This window comes from Hylaeus volcanicus, chromosome 1, assembly GCF_026283585.1.
Source record: "Hylaeus volcanicus isolate JK05 chromosome 1, UHH_iyHylVolc1.0_haploid, whole genome shotgun sequence".
NCBI classification, from domain to species: domain Eukaryota; kingdom Metazoa; phylum Arthropoda; class Insecta; order Hymenoptera; family Colletidae; genus Hylaeus; species Hylaeus volcanicus.
In genome coordinates this window covers 23,591,746-23,607,111 of record NC_071976.1, presented here as the reverse complement: position 1 = coordinate 23,607,111, position 15,366 = coordinate 23,591,746, and the positions used below count along the sequence as shown (strand labels likewise).

Here is a 15,366-nt window from a genome sequence, read left to right as displayed (position 1 = left end):
ATGCGCAATATAACAAGGATATAGGTTTGAGTAGCAAATACCCAACTCTAAAAGTAATAATTTACAACTAAGTTAAAACACTCCTTGCTGCACATTACTGTATACATGTAATAAAAATATATTATGTCAATTTAAAAATTGATTGCAATTAATAAATAACAATCTGATGTTAAAAATAACAGCTTTAATAATATCTTTATCATTATTAATAAATAGATTTAAATCTTTTTCAAAAGCGACACTTTTTCAAATGTGTGCTTAATACAAATATTTTAACTTATATATTTAGCTGCATATACAGACATATATATGTATATGTAGATATATACATATATATACATGTTAATTGCAAACATTTGTCTTTAAATTATGCACATTTTTTATTGTTTATAAATTATTCTGAAAGTTAAACTAACCAATAAAATCGACTTAAATGGTTACGATTTTGAATTATATTTAAAAATTTTAAATATCTATGAGGTGACAAACGAACAAATTCACAAGGTTTTTAGTGTGATAATTTTTAGTTCACAGTATGGTTGATAGATCAATTATTTTGTAGACTAGAATCAATTAATTACTAAATTTTTCGCTAATATACATAGACATACATAAGAACATATGTTGTACTTTTTTTTTCTACCTTTCTTGGTTGCTAAGATAAATCTTCAAACATTACTTATCATAAAATTTATCAATATAAACATACAACATATAATATGGTTGATGCTCTTCCTATTCGTATTGACAGAAAAATGGATGCCATTGAAAAATAATCTAAATGACTTTAAAATTTTTTAAATCATGACTTTAAGACAAAATTCATTTTATTACAAAAAATATTGTTCCCTTGAACCAAATGACTTCCTACAATATTTCCATCATCAAAAACAATGGAGATTTTTATGGTCATAAAAATAAATACACCACACTGTCAACAAATATAAAACAAAACTCCTAAATTTACCTATATTTTGTTCATTAATTAAACAAATTCCATGGATCAATTCCATGGTTTGAATTGTCTTTTTATTTTACATAAATACCACCTAGTAAAAATTGTCGAGTAAAATGTACTTTTAAATCCGCCATTTAGCATACCGCTGATATTCTGGTTCAAGATCCATCTTCAATTCCTCGAGTTCATCGATTTCATCAATCATATCGTCATCAAAATCGTATAAATTGTTATATTCTTCGGTGTATTTCTTTCCTTCTATTTCCATATCTTCATTTTCATTTACCTCATTCTCCGTTCCCATTTCTTTGTCACTTTGTGCTATAAAAACCACATCAATCATTTTGTACTGCATGATTGCATACCTTTAATATTTTTGCTCTTACAATAAAAATGATGCTAAACATGAACATTTTCAAATTTTTTTTTACGACGATAGAATCATTTCTCAAAAGATGATATGAAGAAAATATAAATAAAAAACTTCATTACATTTTGTATTAAGAAATTGGGAGTAAAAATAACGCGCTTTCCCAATACAAATAAGAATACATTATTTTACTGTACTTGTACACAAACATACTTATCACAAGTTTATGTAAATAGAAAACTGGGGCAAGATAAACATAATGTAATTCGAATATAAATGAAACATTTTTATCAGAATTTATCTCTGAATAAATCAATAAATAAAATAAATATACATTGTCTTTTTTCTAAATAAATACATTATCAATTTCTAACTAGAAAATATATTATTTTTTCTATGTTAAATGTTAAAAAAATATAATATTATATGGACAAAGAGTGTTACAGTTTCATATTAGCAAAGGAAATCTATAAGAGAGTGATGAAAATTTAAGGTATTTAAGGAGAATTAATATGATTTCTTCATTAGTTAAACAAAAGTAATTAAAATATTTGCAAGCGAGGCATGAGATAATGTTGAAATCAGCATAGCTAGAAATATTGTTTAAAAATAATATTTAAGTTTCCTATAAAGTTATATAGACGAACTTCGATTTATTATAGTACATAATTATACTTGTCGTTGATAGATGCAAATTATTTTTACAAAAGAATATATTGTATTATTTTATAAAATCACATAATCGTACAATGGATCAATTTGTACATTTTTATTTATAATTTAATCTTTAACAATTCTTAGTTTATAATGTATAGTGTGTGACGAATAAAACATGGAATAGATATTTAACAATTATACAGCGTTTTACAGATAGAATAATTTTTTTATGTATATATATATATACAAGATATATATATATGTATGCATGAAGAAATAGAATTATATATATCTACATTTAATTAGTGATTTTTAAATAATTTTTGTTATATGATCATATTACAATTTGTGTTATCTTAATAAAAGAAATGATAAAATCACAAAAATATGTATCTTATAAAAACGTAGTACGTTCCGATTCATATTTAATTTAGAATAAAAAAAATTGTATTGAATTTACAATTGCGTTGTAAGGTAGTAAAATAACATTGCATTGTCAATTAAAAATTTCAAAACTGAACGACTTTTAAATATATAAAATGTTCAGTGGAACACATTTGTATAATTCGATACAGAAAACTTTTAATATCTATTCCTAATATTATATTATATCAAGTTTCATATTTATAGCATAAAAATAATTTCGTCAATTTTGACAAAATCTTAGGTAAAAGAGCAATATCATAATAGATCTTTCGCATTACTCCTCAATACTTGATGTCTGAATCGAATATTTAAAAGAACGAAATGATGTACATTGAAATACAAAAGCGTGGGCACAGATATCCTCCCTCCTTTCAAAATATCTCTAAGAAAATACAAATTTGTGACTTTCGTCAATCCTCATAATGTAATTTACTCACCTTGTCGCATGAATTACTGTCGAAGGTTCAGCAACATTAGTGCTCTCGTCAGAAATCATTTCGACTGTCACATTATTTCTAGTGTTCACTGCAACTTTTGAACACATAGTCGTGGTAACTGCACATTTAATTGTATTAAGATATTTCTGCGTCATATCACTTATCGCATCTGGATTTGTAAATTTTACACGTTGAACAATATTTGATCCAAACTTCGTGAACATATATATATTTTCTAAAGGATTACCACGTGTATCGTAACTTTTCTTTATAGGACTCACACTTCTTTTTGAATGAGCGGTAGTATAAACTTTTGTACATTTTGAGGGACATTCGGAATCAGTTTCAGAATCATCATTCTCTTGTAATTTCTGTTTCATATGAAACTGCGTGCTTTTCTGCACATTATGATTCACAGAAAAATTTCTTCCCCGAATCTTAGAAATTTCGCTCTTTCTATGAATATTTTGCGGTCTTTTAATTACAGAATTCATACGTGAATCAGATACCAGAGGTAAGTCATGAATCGAGGTCTTTATTTTAATAGCGCTGTTTGGACAGCTGCTATCAGCTTGGTCAGCCATATAAAATATAAGATCTCTAGGAATAGACTTATTGAAGTCTGTCACATAACAATACGCCCTCGGTATAGACATGATACTTATTCTTCCAAATCTTCCGCCCATAGCATTTTCCATTAGTAAGTCATCGGCTCTCGTTTCTTTTACATTACTTGGCTCAAAATATTTGTTGTCCTTTGCATTAAACGTTTTTAATACTTCCTGTATTCTTGATGGATTTGTAACATCTTTATAAATAACTGAAGTACATAAATCTGTAGTATTATCGTCAAAGTCAATGTTAATGTCTTCGTACATAAAATTCTTCTTTGATAATCCTGCTGCCGGTTTACTATTTACAATAGTATTTTGCCAATCCACGCTATTATTCCCATGGCAAATATCTACTCTTTCTACTTCATTGCTCGGCATGTTGTGAGCAGTTGCAAAAGCTTTCTTATAATTATAATTATTATAAATACTATGCATTTTGGTAACTTTATTATTTACACAATTTGTTTCTATATTTATCTTCAACGCACTGCAATATGCAAGTGATTTATTATTTATATTACAGTCGCGCTCATTGCATATGAAATATGCCAAATTACTTTGCTTATTTTCTATCTTAAAAACAGAATTATTTTTGACATCACCTTTCGCGTTTAAGTTTAATATTACTAAATTGTGCATGTTGTCAGACGTATTTACAGTGTACATATCATTTATATTCGTTATATCATACATTATGTTACAAAACAAGGAGTTACTATCACTAGTAAAATTAATACTGTCCGTTGAACTTTTATCACACGTTTTTTTCACCAGTACGGAATCTATTTTCTTTAGTACTGCTTCTATATTTTCGATTTTTACGTCATTAATAGTTGCTTTTAAAAGAGAGTATTCATGTACATTTAGAAATTTAGATAAAGGTACAATCATCTTGTTCTCTGAAATACGTGTTAATAAACTATTGTTTAGAATTGTTAAACAGTTATCAACTGCTATATTTGAAATAATATAATTTGCAGATAGCAGTAAATTTCTGTTAATAAGCTCAACATAGCTTTTTGATTGTATTTCTTCGGGTAATAATCGATTACCCAAAGTGGAAATATTAATTTCCTGCCCTTTTATACAAAAGTTGAATTGTTTATTGTCATTGTTATAATTATCATACTCTTTTTGTACATCAGTTAAAGTGTTTCCACGTTCTTTTCTAAGTAAAAGATTCACTTCTGTAACTGTTTTTGAATAAGACTTACTATCTTGTTTAGAAACATTTAAATCATCTTCAAATTTAAATGACGGGAACATGTTAGTTAGACTTTTTAAACTTAACATTTCAGAAATATTGAAAGACTTTGTTGACTTTGTTTTTTGCGATACTGAAGAGATTTCTGTGTCGTGATCACGAATTCTATCTTTGCTCTCATTTAAGTAACAATGGAATTTATTTCCACGTGCCATCAAACTGTTTAGACTATCTTGAAATGTACTCCTAGATTTCAATTGGCTAATGGGGAAAAAACAACTAGGATGTTGAAATAGCGAAAGCAATTTCTCTAAATTAGGAGTATGTCTCTGTATACAAGATTTTTGGTTTATTTGTGGTTGGATTTCTGGCCGTTCATTTAAAAAAGTACTTGTTACATTTTTTGTCACATCATGTTTTTTGTTAGTAATTACCGATTTATCATTTACTATAATACAACTAGAACTTTTCTCATCTTTATTAACATTTGCAGCTGCTTTTATGTCTTGTATACCTTCATTATAATTACTTTCTGCATTTTGTACATGTCTTGACGTTACGCTTTCTAGTCGAGTTGGAATATTAATCTGATTGTACTGTACATCGCAAAATTCTTTGCTTTTCGAAGGAACAGATTTTATACTGTCATGTAGTTGAGTTTTAGTAGTAGCCTTAGAAGAATGTATATCTGTACTTAATTTCTTTATGCTAGCAGATTCATTCGCCGGTAATGCACACCTTTCTTCTACCTCGTTTGAAACTAAATAAGATACTTTGCTCAATGTGCTACGCAAATTTTCAGTACTTTGAGCATTATTCGTTTCTAAGTTGGATTTGAATACACTAATAGTGTCATCTGAGTCTGTCGGCTCTGCAGTATTAATTTTTAGATTTAAACCAAACGTAACATCATCCTCGGATGAAGTAACAGTAGGTTTATGTAAAGGTTTGGTACTTGCTGATTCAACAACTGAAACACGAAATCTAGATGACCCACTTGCAGAAGAAGCGAGATAGGTAGGTGATTCAAAGGGGAGAGTAACTGGTGACGAAGATGTTGAGGGATTTGCAGAACATAATGATGTTTCTGGAACTCGGGACACCACAAATCGACTTCGAGAAGGACTTGGTATCGGGCTTGCTATAGGTGAAGAGGCTGGACTAAGGGCTGGGGAACGTAGACGACCTCCATTGATACGTTTCGGTTCGAGCATCGTTTGCCCTGGTGCGTTATTTTGTATTGAAATCATGGTTGGTAAAGAACATGGTAGTGTTTGACAAGTAAGCGAGATTTTACGAGAGTTTGTGCTACAGAGAATGCTATGACGTGAACTTTCAGAACCTTCGCTATTTTCTTCTGTAATATGACTCTGCTCGTTTTCCGAACAACAAACTTGAATCTCAGCTACAAGCTGCGTATACTGATGCAAGGTCTGGGCTAGGTCATCCTGTTATTAACATAAAAGAAACAAGCAATGTTATGTAAATCTTTTAGTGTTAAAACCTTTCATACAACACGGTACAAATTATTTACTTACTACTTTCATTTTAGGCTTATCATCCAAATCTATTTTAGTGATACTTTTATTCTTTTTCATAGCAGAACTGAGAGCTCTCATTCCAGTCATTTGTATGTCATTATTTCGTAAGTCTATCCTCTACAATAATAGAAAAGGTACATATATAATGCAAAGCAAGTTCTCATTTTGTTGCACAATACTGTAAAATTTCTAATATTTACTTGCAAAACCTCATTTATTTCAATAATTTCAGATAATGTAACAATTCCATCGCACGTAAGTTCAGTCGATTGTATTCCTAATTGTAACAAAATACGGTTTTTCTTCAATGCATCTTTTATGGTGAACAACAATTCATCAGTCAGCGTGTTTTTTCCAATATTCAATGTTTCTAATGTTTTTGATAATGCCTACATATATAAATAACATGAATATATCCAATACATAATCCATGCATGTGTAATTATAAAGATTAATAAAATTACATACTATAATGCGTGAAAAAGAGGGAGATGATTTTTGGGTAAGTTGATTATTCCATAATATTAATACATTTAAGCCTTTACCATCCTTGTCTTCATTTATTTGATTAATAAGACCTTCTAAGATATCGCGTACACCATCATCTTGAATGTTATTGTTACTACAAACAAAAAAAACAAGTATAACAGTAAAACATAATCCATAATGTAAAATCTTATGGAATAACTCAAGATAATCAATAAATGTTCATTAAGTTATTCCTCTTTTAAAATTCATCTTTTTGCAATGGTACATACCTAATATCAAGCAGTTGTATGTGGTTATTAAATCTAAGGAGAGAACCAAGTTGTATTGCATCATAGAAATTAAGTCCATTGTCTGCTAAATACAGTTCCTTAATCCCAGTGTTCACTTTTAATGCTGAAACTGATAAAAGAGATATGTTATTTGAAATAGATACTCTATTGAAAGATTTCTTCATAACAACACACTATTTTTGTAACATTCTATAACACAAATATAATAAATTAAATCTGTTCTTGCAATGTCTAGTAATCCTATATATCTTATACATATAATGCATCTAATAATTTGTGGACATCAATTAACAATTCATATAGAAATTTAAGCAAAGTAGTGATTGCAAGTGGTAATGTTTAATTATCATCCTAAAATGAAGTTATAACACTAACAAACTGTATCACGCAATAATTACCTAGTGTGACGATTGATCTTCCTGAAAGTCCACAATTTTCTAAGTTTAGCACATGTAGATGGCAGACTACTCGTAATGCACGACTCAAGATATTCATGTCTTGTTCATTAAGTGTTACATCCTTAGCTTCAAGATGTTTTAAACATCGAGTCTAGACAAATAATGATTGTATTAATTATATACTGAGAAGAATGAAATAAAGTTTAAATACTCATATTTATTGCCAATATTTATGTTCTTCACAGTCATCTAATGTAAAACAGTCAGTCGTACAACTACGTATTATTTCCAATAATAATAATGTAAAAATTTTATTATTAAAAAGAGTATTTATAGTGTATACCTTCCTTATCAAATTTGCACATGCATGCCATCCCTGAATGCCAATGCCTGGATTAGATGAAATATTTAAGTGTTTTGCAGACTCATAATATTCTAGCATATCAAATAATATCACAGAACTCTGTAATTATAAATACAATAAACGATAAATAACATTTAAAAAGAACTAACTCCAAAGTCGAAAAATGAAAAATACCTCATCATCCAATGACGTTGCTTCTAAATCAACTTTATTAAATTGGATTCTCTTAAAAATTTCCTCCAATGGTTCACAGTGATCAGAATCCAATAACTGTCCTTTTAAATTAAGTAATTCACTATTCTTTTTGGATATATCTAAAGTCTGTTTAAACAATTTATATTTACTATAATTGTTAATTCATCTACAATTAATGTTAAGATTTCATTAATCAATTAAGTGCAAAGAAATGCAATTGCATTCCTCAATAAACATCTGGATTTATTATGAATGATAATTTATTCATACTTGATGTTAAGAATTTATGCATCAATTAAAACCAAAGGAATGCAATCACATACCTCAGTAAGTATTTAAATTCTTCACATTCATAGGATTAGATCTTTAGCTGCAAAAGGCATACTAACAACAAAATTGCATATGCCTGTGCTTCTCAATCTTTTCAAAGCGTGACACAAATTGCAAAGTGGGCAGTTCTTCACTACACATCTTTAAATGTTACATGAAAATGTGAACAAATGAAAAAATGATACTACTTATATTACTTGAAAAAGCATCAGTTTATTTTTTTATTTATTAAGATATACAATATGAGTTATAACAGATTTAAATTTAATTTACATTTTCAATCATTTTCTTGAGTAAAAATTTAAAATCGCATCAATAGATGACATACAATTTTGCCTTTTATCTGTAAGACTGTTCAAGATAGCGGAAGTTGGGGCCTTATGCCCCCCCCCCCCTATTGCCCCCAGCGGCGGCGACGGAAGGGCACATTTCTTCTCCGTCGCTGCAAAGTCGCAATGGGCTGTAGACAACTGCAGTTTAGAATTTGCAGCTGTCATTGCATACTGCCCAAGGAAACAGGGGATGTTCACTCAATGCTTTTAGATAGGATTCAATTTTATTAGCCTGCAGGACTGTTCAATACCATCGTAAAAGTATAAAAGTAACTGTTTCTAGAATTCTAAAGTTATTTTTTTACTATAATCTAAATATATATTCTCAAGCAGCACTAAGTTATTATTATTATTTACAGTGCTATCACATTAACGTCATCAATTCTCGAGATTTTTATTTTGTTACATTGTAAGCTTCAAATACTGCAGGCTTTGACAAAATTTGGCATGATAAAAGGCCTAAGTGAACTACCCCTGAGGTTTATTAACTAATTGAAGGTGTTTTGTTAAGTTAGCGGTATAGAGAATCCCCGGCCTTCGCCAAAAGGTGGGAGGCATCTTTAGAAGATTTCTCCCACGAAACCCCAAACGATAGATTTAATAAACCAGTCCCTTCCACCTGGAAATGCACATTGGTGCAGATGTGGGGTAATGGATGATGTATTGTTAACATTTTAAGGGCTCCCACCTCCCAATGTGTACGTGGATGGGGATCATGGGAGGTTTAGTGAGTAAATTCTGTGCAGTATGAGTGGTGCAGGGAATCTCATGGTATCGCCAGTCTTGTCTCAAAAGATTAGGTATGTCTTTTAAAGATTTCCTCCACGAAAAAAGATTTGCAACCCGCTTTTAGGTCGTGATCTTTAATTGAGAAGGACTATCGTTTCTCGTTACATATCGCCTAAGTTAAACTACACGGTTTCCTCGCCACATTATTCCGTTATTTTTATTATTATCCACATTATTTCTACGTGTTTGCATTTATGAACATGAGCGAATGAGCAATGTCAATTTTTCTGCTTAGCATTGCTATAAAATAGAGAAGCACCTCACTTGAAAGGTGAGAAACATTCTGAATAAGCGGTACAATAAATTGTTGAAAATTGCAAATCTTGCAATAAGATAGTAATTAAATAATTACATTCAATTAATATATAAAATTATTTTCCAAATTTCTTATTTTTAAAAAAAATGTTAATGTAATGTTCTTAGTTATAATTAATATAATATCTAAATTTTTCATTCAATTTTATCATCGAACCATCGAAAAAATAATAATAATAATAATAAAAAACCACAGACGCAACCGTCGTTATCCGTGGAGTAATTTTGCCAAAGATTTAATCAGACATTGTAATGAAAGTATAGAATGTTAAATTTTATTGAAATTCATTCAGGAGTTCAGACGTAGTCATGTTGCTAGGAAAATACATAAACATCTATATCTAACAGGCCCAATGTCAGTCGCCGAGGATTGTATATATAAAAAACTCAGGTGCATTGAATACTTGTGAGAAACATATCCCTCTAGTGGCGAGTTACGATACTTGACACTACAAGAAATCGGTTATTGTCCCCTCTAGTGGCGACTACAGGAGGTATCATTACACCTCTGATCTCCCTTCACGTGACTCGATCGGTTATGTTTTTATTAGGGGAACAATTGAACGATTAAAAATCACAGCAATTCGAAAGGATTCACTGTATATTTCTGACCTTTTTAGTATATTTATAATTGTTTGGCAATGCAAACTTGTCAACTACTAATTAAAAATAGTAGTACAATTCTGTACTGTACGTATGTCTTATCGCTTTAGCAGGAAAATTCTATTTTCAACGTAGATTCCTTATTTTCAAATTACTTGTTACCAAAGCAGCATAACGCAGATAATAGAGTGTCTATTATATCTATTTCTTGCAATTGTTAATTACACTTGTGCAAACACTTGACAGACTCGGGACTAATGAAAAATATAATTACATCAAACTTGGATGCATAAAATGTTCCTGGTGTAGGAAAATATTATGTTTTTCATGTTTCTATAAGAATAATATTAATTTTCTCTTAATCCGAATACTGTATTGATGCTGTTTTTAATGTACATGGCAAAATCCGTATTGTTTAATCTAGTATTTCAGCTGCCGGAGGCATGCCATAAGTTGCTTTTTTCTCAACAATAGCAACCTTAGCATTATCATTGACGTTACAGACCAATATTATATCCAATAGATATGGAAATCAATGATTAGCTGCCAATAATTCTACTGTATTTAATAATAACTCTTTAATATTATCATCATTTGTTATTCTTCCCTTAATCTCCACACATTTATGTTTTTAATAATCTTACGCCCTATAACCTTCCTAACCTCAATTTTTTCGTCTCTAATAATCTTTCGTTTCCTATATAACCTAGCATTTATTTAATTCTTCACTCTTGCAATCTTTTATTTTCAATTACATAATTCTTAAAGTCTTTATTCTTAACTGTACCTATTTAATCACTCTTTGTACTATTTGCTACTCTCATGCACTGTACTCTCTCACATGCCATCTAATTAAGTCCTCAGTAAAAGCATCTTATACGTACTATACAAGCGAAAGTTTATAGTTTTTAAGCTTATACCAAGAATTATAAGGACTTTTTAAAATACAGAGAGTTTAATGAAATGTTTTAAAATTGAATGACCAGAATAGTAAGTCACCACCTTGTATATTACTAAAGTACTTTAATTAACTTACACATGTATAGTATTTCTGTTACTCTTTGCCACATGAAAAGATTTCTATAAGAAGTGTATATTTCAAATAGACAAAAATTACCATAAAGAAAATTTGTTTTTCAAAAAATCATTTATTAATTTCTTGTATTGATATTTAATTCATAGCTGCTTAGGACTTATAGATTTCTCCTGCAATCATACTATAGTAAGATACAGCTCGATTGAATTTTGAAGAACATTGAGAGATAAATCACTATGCTTCCACTCTTTTAGTGTTGCGACAGGGCCTAAACCAGGGAAAAAGACAGAGTATCTGTACTTCCTCCCTTTCAGGAAACAGACATAGTAAGTTTACTCCTCAATATTCTTAAACCTGCAATCAAGTTGAACCTTAGTTTAGCTATGAGAGTCTGTATGCTACTCACACATATACTCTCACAGTCATAGAGTAGCCCACTGTGATACCTTTGCTCACAGAGGTGTATTTTAACAGTCCATGGAAAGCTCTCTGCTCTAGCAATTCAGAGGCAGCTCATATGGGCATCAATTTAGACATGCCTGGTATAGAGAATACAAAATATTGTTTGGTAATTCATGGGAGTTATGGTATACTTTGTAACAATAACAGACCTAATCTTAAAAGACCAACTATGCGTGAAAAGTATGTCTCAAAGACATTATTCTACTACAAGGGATTAACACATTTACAGTTCAAGCGTTCAGAAGTCTATGATTTACAATCTGTACATGGATTGTAAGACTATTAACATATTAATAATAACCAGTGTATATTTATTTACACATACTTCATGAAATGAAATTATAACTTCACTTATAACAAGAGTAACACAAATAAAAAATTAGAATTTTTATTAAGAAATTTAAAATATATTTTGATGTCATTAAAAGAAGTAAAGATACTTTATGTAATGTAAGCAGAAGTAAGTACAGTTTTATACAATGTCATTTTTTATGTGTATTATATTACAGTACTTTACAAAACTACAATTATTTAAATTACAATACTGTACTACTTCTTACTATTTTATAAAGTATTAAATACTTCCATATTGTTTGCCTTATTTATATCACAATTCAATATAATAATCAGAGAAAAAAATAATTTTACCTCAAGTTGACTTATAACAATTTCCAGAGGATCTGTGTTGTGCTTTATACAGGATGCCTTGTATGCTGAGATTAAATCTTCATGATTCACATTTTCGGCTGTGAAAAATTAATCAATATATTGTTAGCATACAAACAGTCAAGAGTATTAAGAAGTAAATGATTGAAGGAAGATGCTTTAAAAAAATTGTAGAATATGTATGTATGTTATTTAAAATATAATTACTGGTATGTATTAAAGACTTAATTTTGAATTTCAATTTATATTTGCATTTCATAAGTGTAGTATTTCTTAACACGTTCGCTGCGGTATTCATTGGTGACTCACCAAGTTTTTCATTTGTAGCAATGACTTGATCATTAATTAGTGTCTACATTTCCATTGAATGTTCACCTCACTATCACAACAAAGCAAGTTGATAAATTTGACCCTGGAAGCAAAGGATCAAGACAAAATCAACTCCACATTTTTCTCTTAAGAATGTAACCAAATATTTACTTGCATTATACTTTAATACGAATTAAATATAATTTAACTCGAATGTAAATCACATACTAAAAATCAAGTAGTTTTCAGTATTTAAGTATCTTTTTATATAAAAATGAGCTTCCAATTTTTACATATGTATTTTATAATTCCACAGAGAACGTATTAATATAATAATATAAATGAAGTCATAAATCTCGTAAAAGTTACTAAAGCATTAAAATGTTTACATATATCATAAATTTACTTTAGAAAAAGTTGATTAATTCTCATGCAATATATTAAAATAACTAAATGTATCTGAAAAAGTAATTCTTAAATAAAATTAATAATGTGCCAGAAAATTTCAGAAATTGTTTATTATTTAAAATATAGTTTGGAATATATTCTTTCATTAAAATACCTATTTTGTAAATGAAAATTAAAGAATATCACACTTTAAGAGTAACTTACAGGTTAATTATATATTGCACATGCTTTAATATTGCATCAAACTTATAATTAGTACATGGTTCACATTGTGAAATCTTAAATGTTCTTCAACTGACATGACCTATAAAAAAACCTACTAGCTTAGTAATACATTATCATTATGCAAATAAATAAGTATAAAAACAATATTGATAAGTTACATCAATCAATTCTACTTGTACATAATAATAACTCTTTCAAAATAACATATAAAGAAATTACTGTTAAAATTTTAATTTGTATATTTTATTTGTTTAACTTTCTTATATACTTTGTTATTATTATGGAAATATACCTGATAACTACTGAAAAAAAAAAATAAGTTTCAAATATATGGATGTATGATGTAATAAACATAGTTCACATACATAATAGAGAATATTGAACTAAACATTGCATAAGAAAGGTTAAGAAATTAACGCACACTTCTTGCCAAATACTGTTTAATAATATTCTATTCTATAATAATATATGCAGTTTTATTGAACTTTATATATTACAATTGACATTTTTCTTAAAATACAAATAAATATTTGTTAACTATAATAATATTGTAAAATAGAAAACTTCTGTGTATATGTATATCATGTTAATTGTATATCGTTGAAAGTAAATTTATACATGTAAATCATTTTATGCACTAGCTTCCTTCAAAGTATTAATATACTTTAGGAAAACAAATTGTACAGATTGAAACATTTTTTATAATAAACAATCCTTTGCAATTTGTGTAAACATTATTTATTATACAATGATTAAAACATGAATCCCTAATGACAATATTCTCATTATTAAAATATCCCATCTTATTAGCTATTTGGTACTTTTAAGATAACATGCATAATAATAATTAACTCTAGATTTCCAATATAATTACATATTTATTTTATTACAATCGATAATTCAACATTTAGAAAAGTTATAAATAACACTGACTTCTTTTGCATTTACAAAATACATAAGAAAAAAAATTTACATCAGTATAGATAATGTTATAATTTTCCTTACATCGATAAAGTACCTGTAATAACTTTGATTCATACAAATTCATAAACACGTATATGTATACATACGTGAATTTATGTTAGCAACAATTCCTAAATTATTAATATTTGTTGATTGTTACAGACGACAAACTCTACAGGTTCCTACCACATGACCTTAATATTACTACATTTATGAAAAGGAAAAGTAAATTGATAAAAAGGAATTTATATTGAGGAAATGAATGAAAAACTTATACGTAAGTTGAAGTATCATTCTCACCAAGTTTCCAAGGATTGGCTGGCTCCAGATATCCCGTAACCAAGAGATTGTCATTTGCTGGAAAACTCACACGTCGTGGAGACGATTTCTTGGTGAAAGCCAGAGAACTCCGCAATTTTTTTCCATCGATTAATATATAGGGCGAAAGTGGAACATTGCCCGTACCAAACCGTGGCCTCCTAGTATTGTACGATATTGTTCTTGGAGGAAGTTCCTCAGGATTGTCCTCAACTTTCAAGGTCGTTAGCGAATTCTCGCAGATCTGCGTTATCGTATCCGCTCCTTCGCTCATATTTATAAAATTTCTAACACATTTTGTCACCCGAAATTTACTTCACACCATGCACAACACTCACACGCACGTATATATACACCACAGCAATATGTCAATACGACCGTTCCGAAGAATCGTTAACGCGCGTATCGAAGGAAACGTCAGCTACTCATACATTACGACCGCCATTTTTATTACTGTGAAACAAGTCGACAACTATAAAACTTAATTGCAACTAAAACCATAAATTATATATTACATTATCAAGTATTATCATATCTCTTTCAATCAATTTCATTACTATTATTTAGGTTATGGATAGACTAATTTGTTAGTTGAAAGAATAATTCTGAAAGTGTGTAAATTTTTATTATGTTTAAAAACTATCGATCTAGAACTAGTGAGTTAGTT

General features: G+C 29.1%; 1 protein-coding gene across 2 annotated transcripts; it reads right to left on the bottom strand.

Annotated features, from left to right (window-relative positions):
• Positions 1-1,134: 1,134 nt before the first annotated feature.
• On the bottom strand, positions 1,135-15,242 carry LOC128883591 (uncharacterized). Of its 2 annotated transcripts, XM_054136123.1 has the most exons (12): positions 14,682-14,822; positions 12,786-12,888; positions 12,459-12,556; positions 7,923-8,069; positions 7,728-7,847; positions 7,385-7,535; positions 6,966-7,095; positions 6,676-6,829; positions 6,408-6,596; positions 6,205-6,324; positions 2,849-6,114; positions 1,135-1,279 (listed from the first exon to the last, which is right to left on the bottom strand). In XM_054136123.1, exons 5-12 carry the CDS (start codon positions 7,824-7,826, stop codon positions 1,270-1,272), a joined length of 4,119 nt encoding a protein of 1,372 aa, XP_053992098.1. In that variant the 5' UTR covers positions 7,827-7,847; positions 7,923-8,069; positions 12,459-12,556; positions 12,786-12,888; positions 14,682-14,822; the 3' UTR covers positions 1,135-1,269. The 2 variants fall into 2 exon arrangements, with proteins under 2 accessions (XP_053992098.1, XP_053992090.1); XM_054136115.1 differs by lacking the exon at positions 12,786-12,888 and having other exon boundaries at positions 14,682-15,242.
• Positions 15,243-15,366: the final 124 nt, after the last annotated feature.

What these genes read in the sequence shown, in the direction of transcription:
- LOC128883591 (XM_054136115.1), bottom strand. Translation starts at nt 14,973, where the DNA reads ATGAGCGAAGGAGCGGATACGATAACGCAGATCTGCGAGAATTCGCTA. An exon ending in AAATAAATGAGGTTTTGCAA is followed by an intron (nt 6,325 to 6,407) that starts GTAAATATTAGA and finishes CTATTATTGTAG; the next exon opens with AGGATAGACTTACGAAATAA. An exon ending in ATAAGCCTAAAATGAAAGTA is followed by an intron (nt 6,115 to 6,204) that starts GTAAGTAAATAA and finishes TGTTAATAACAG; the next exon opens with GATGACCTAGCCCAGACCTT.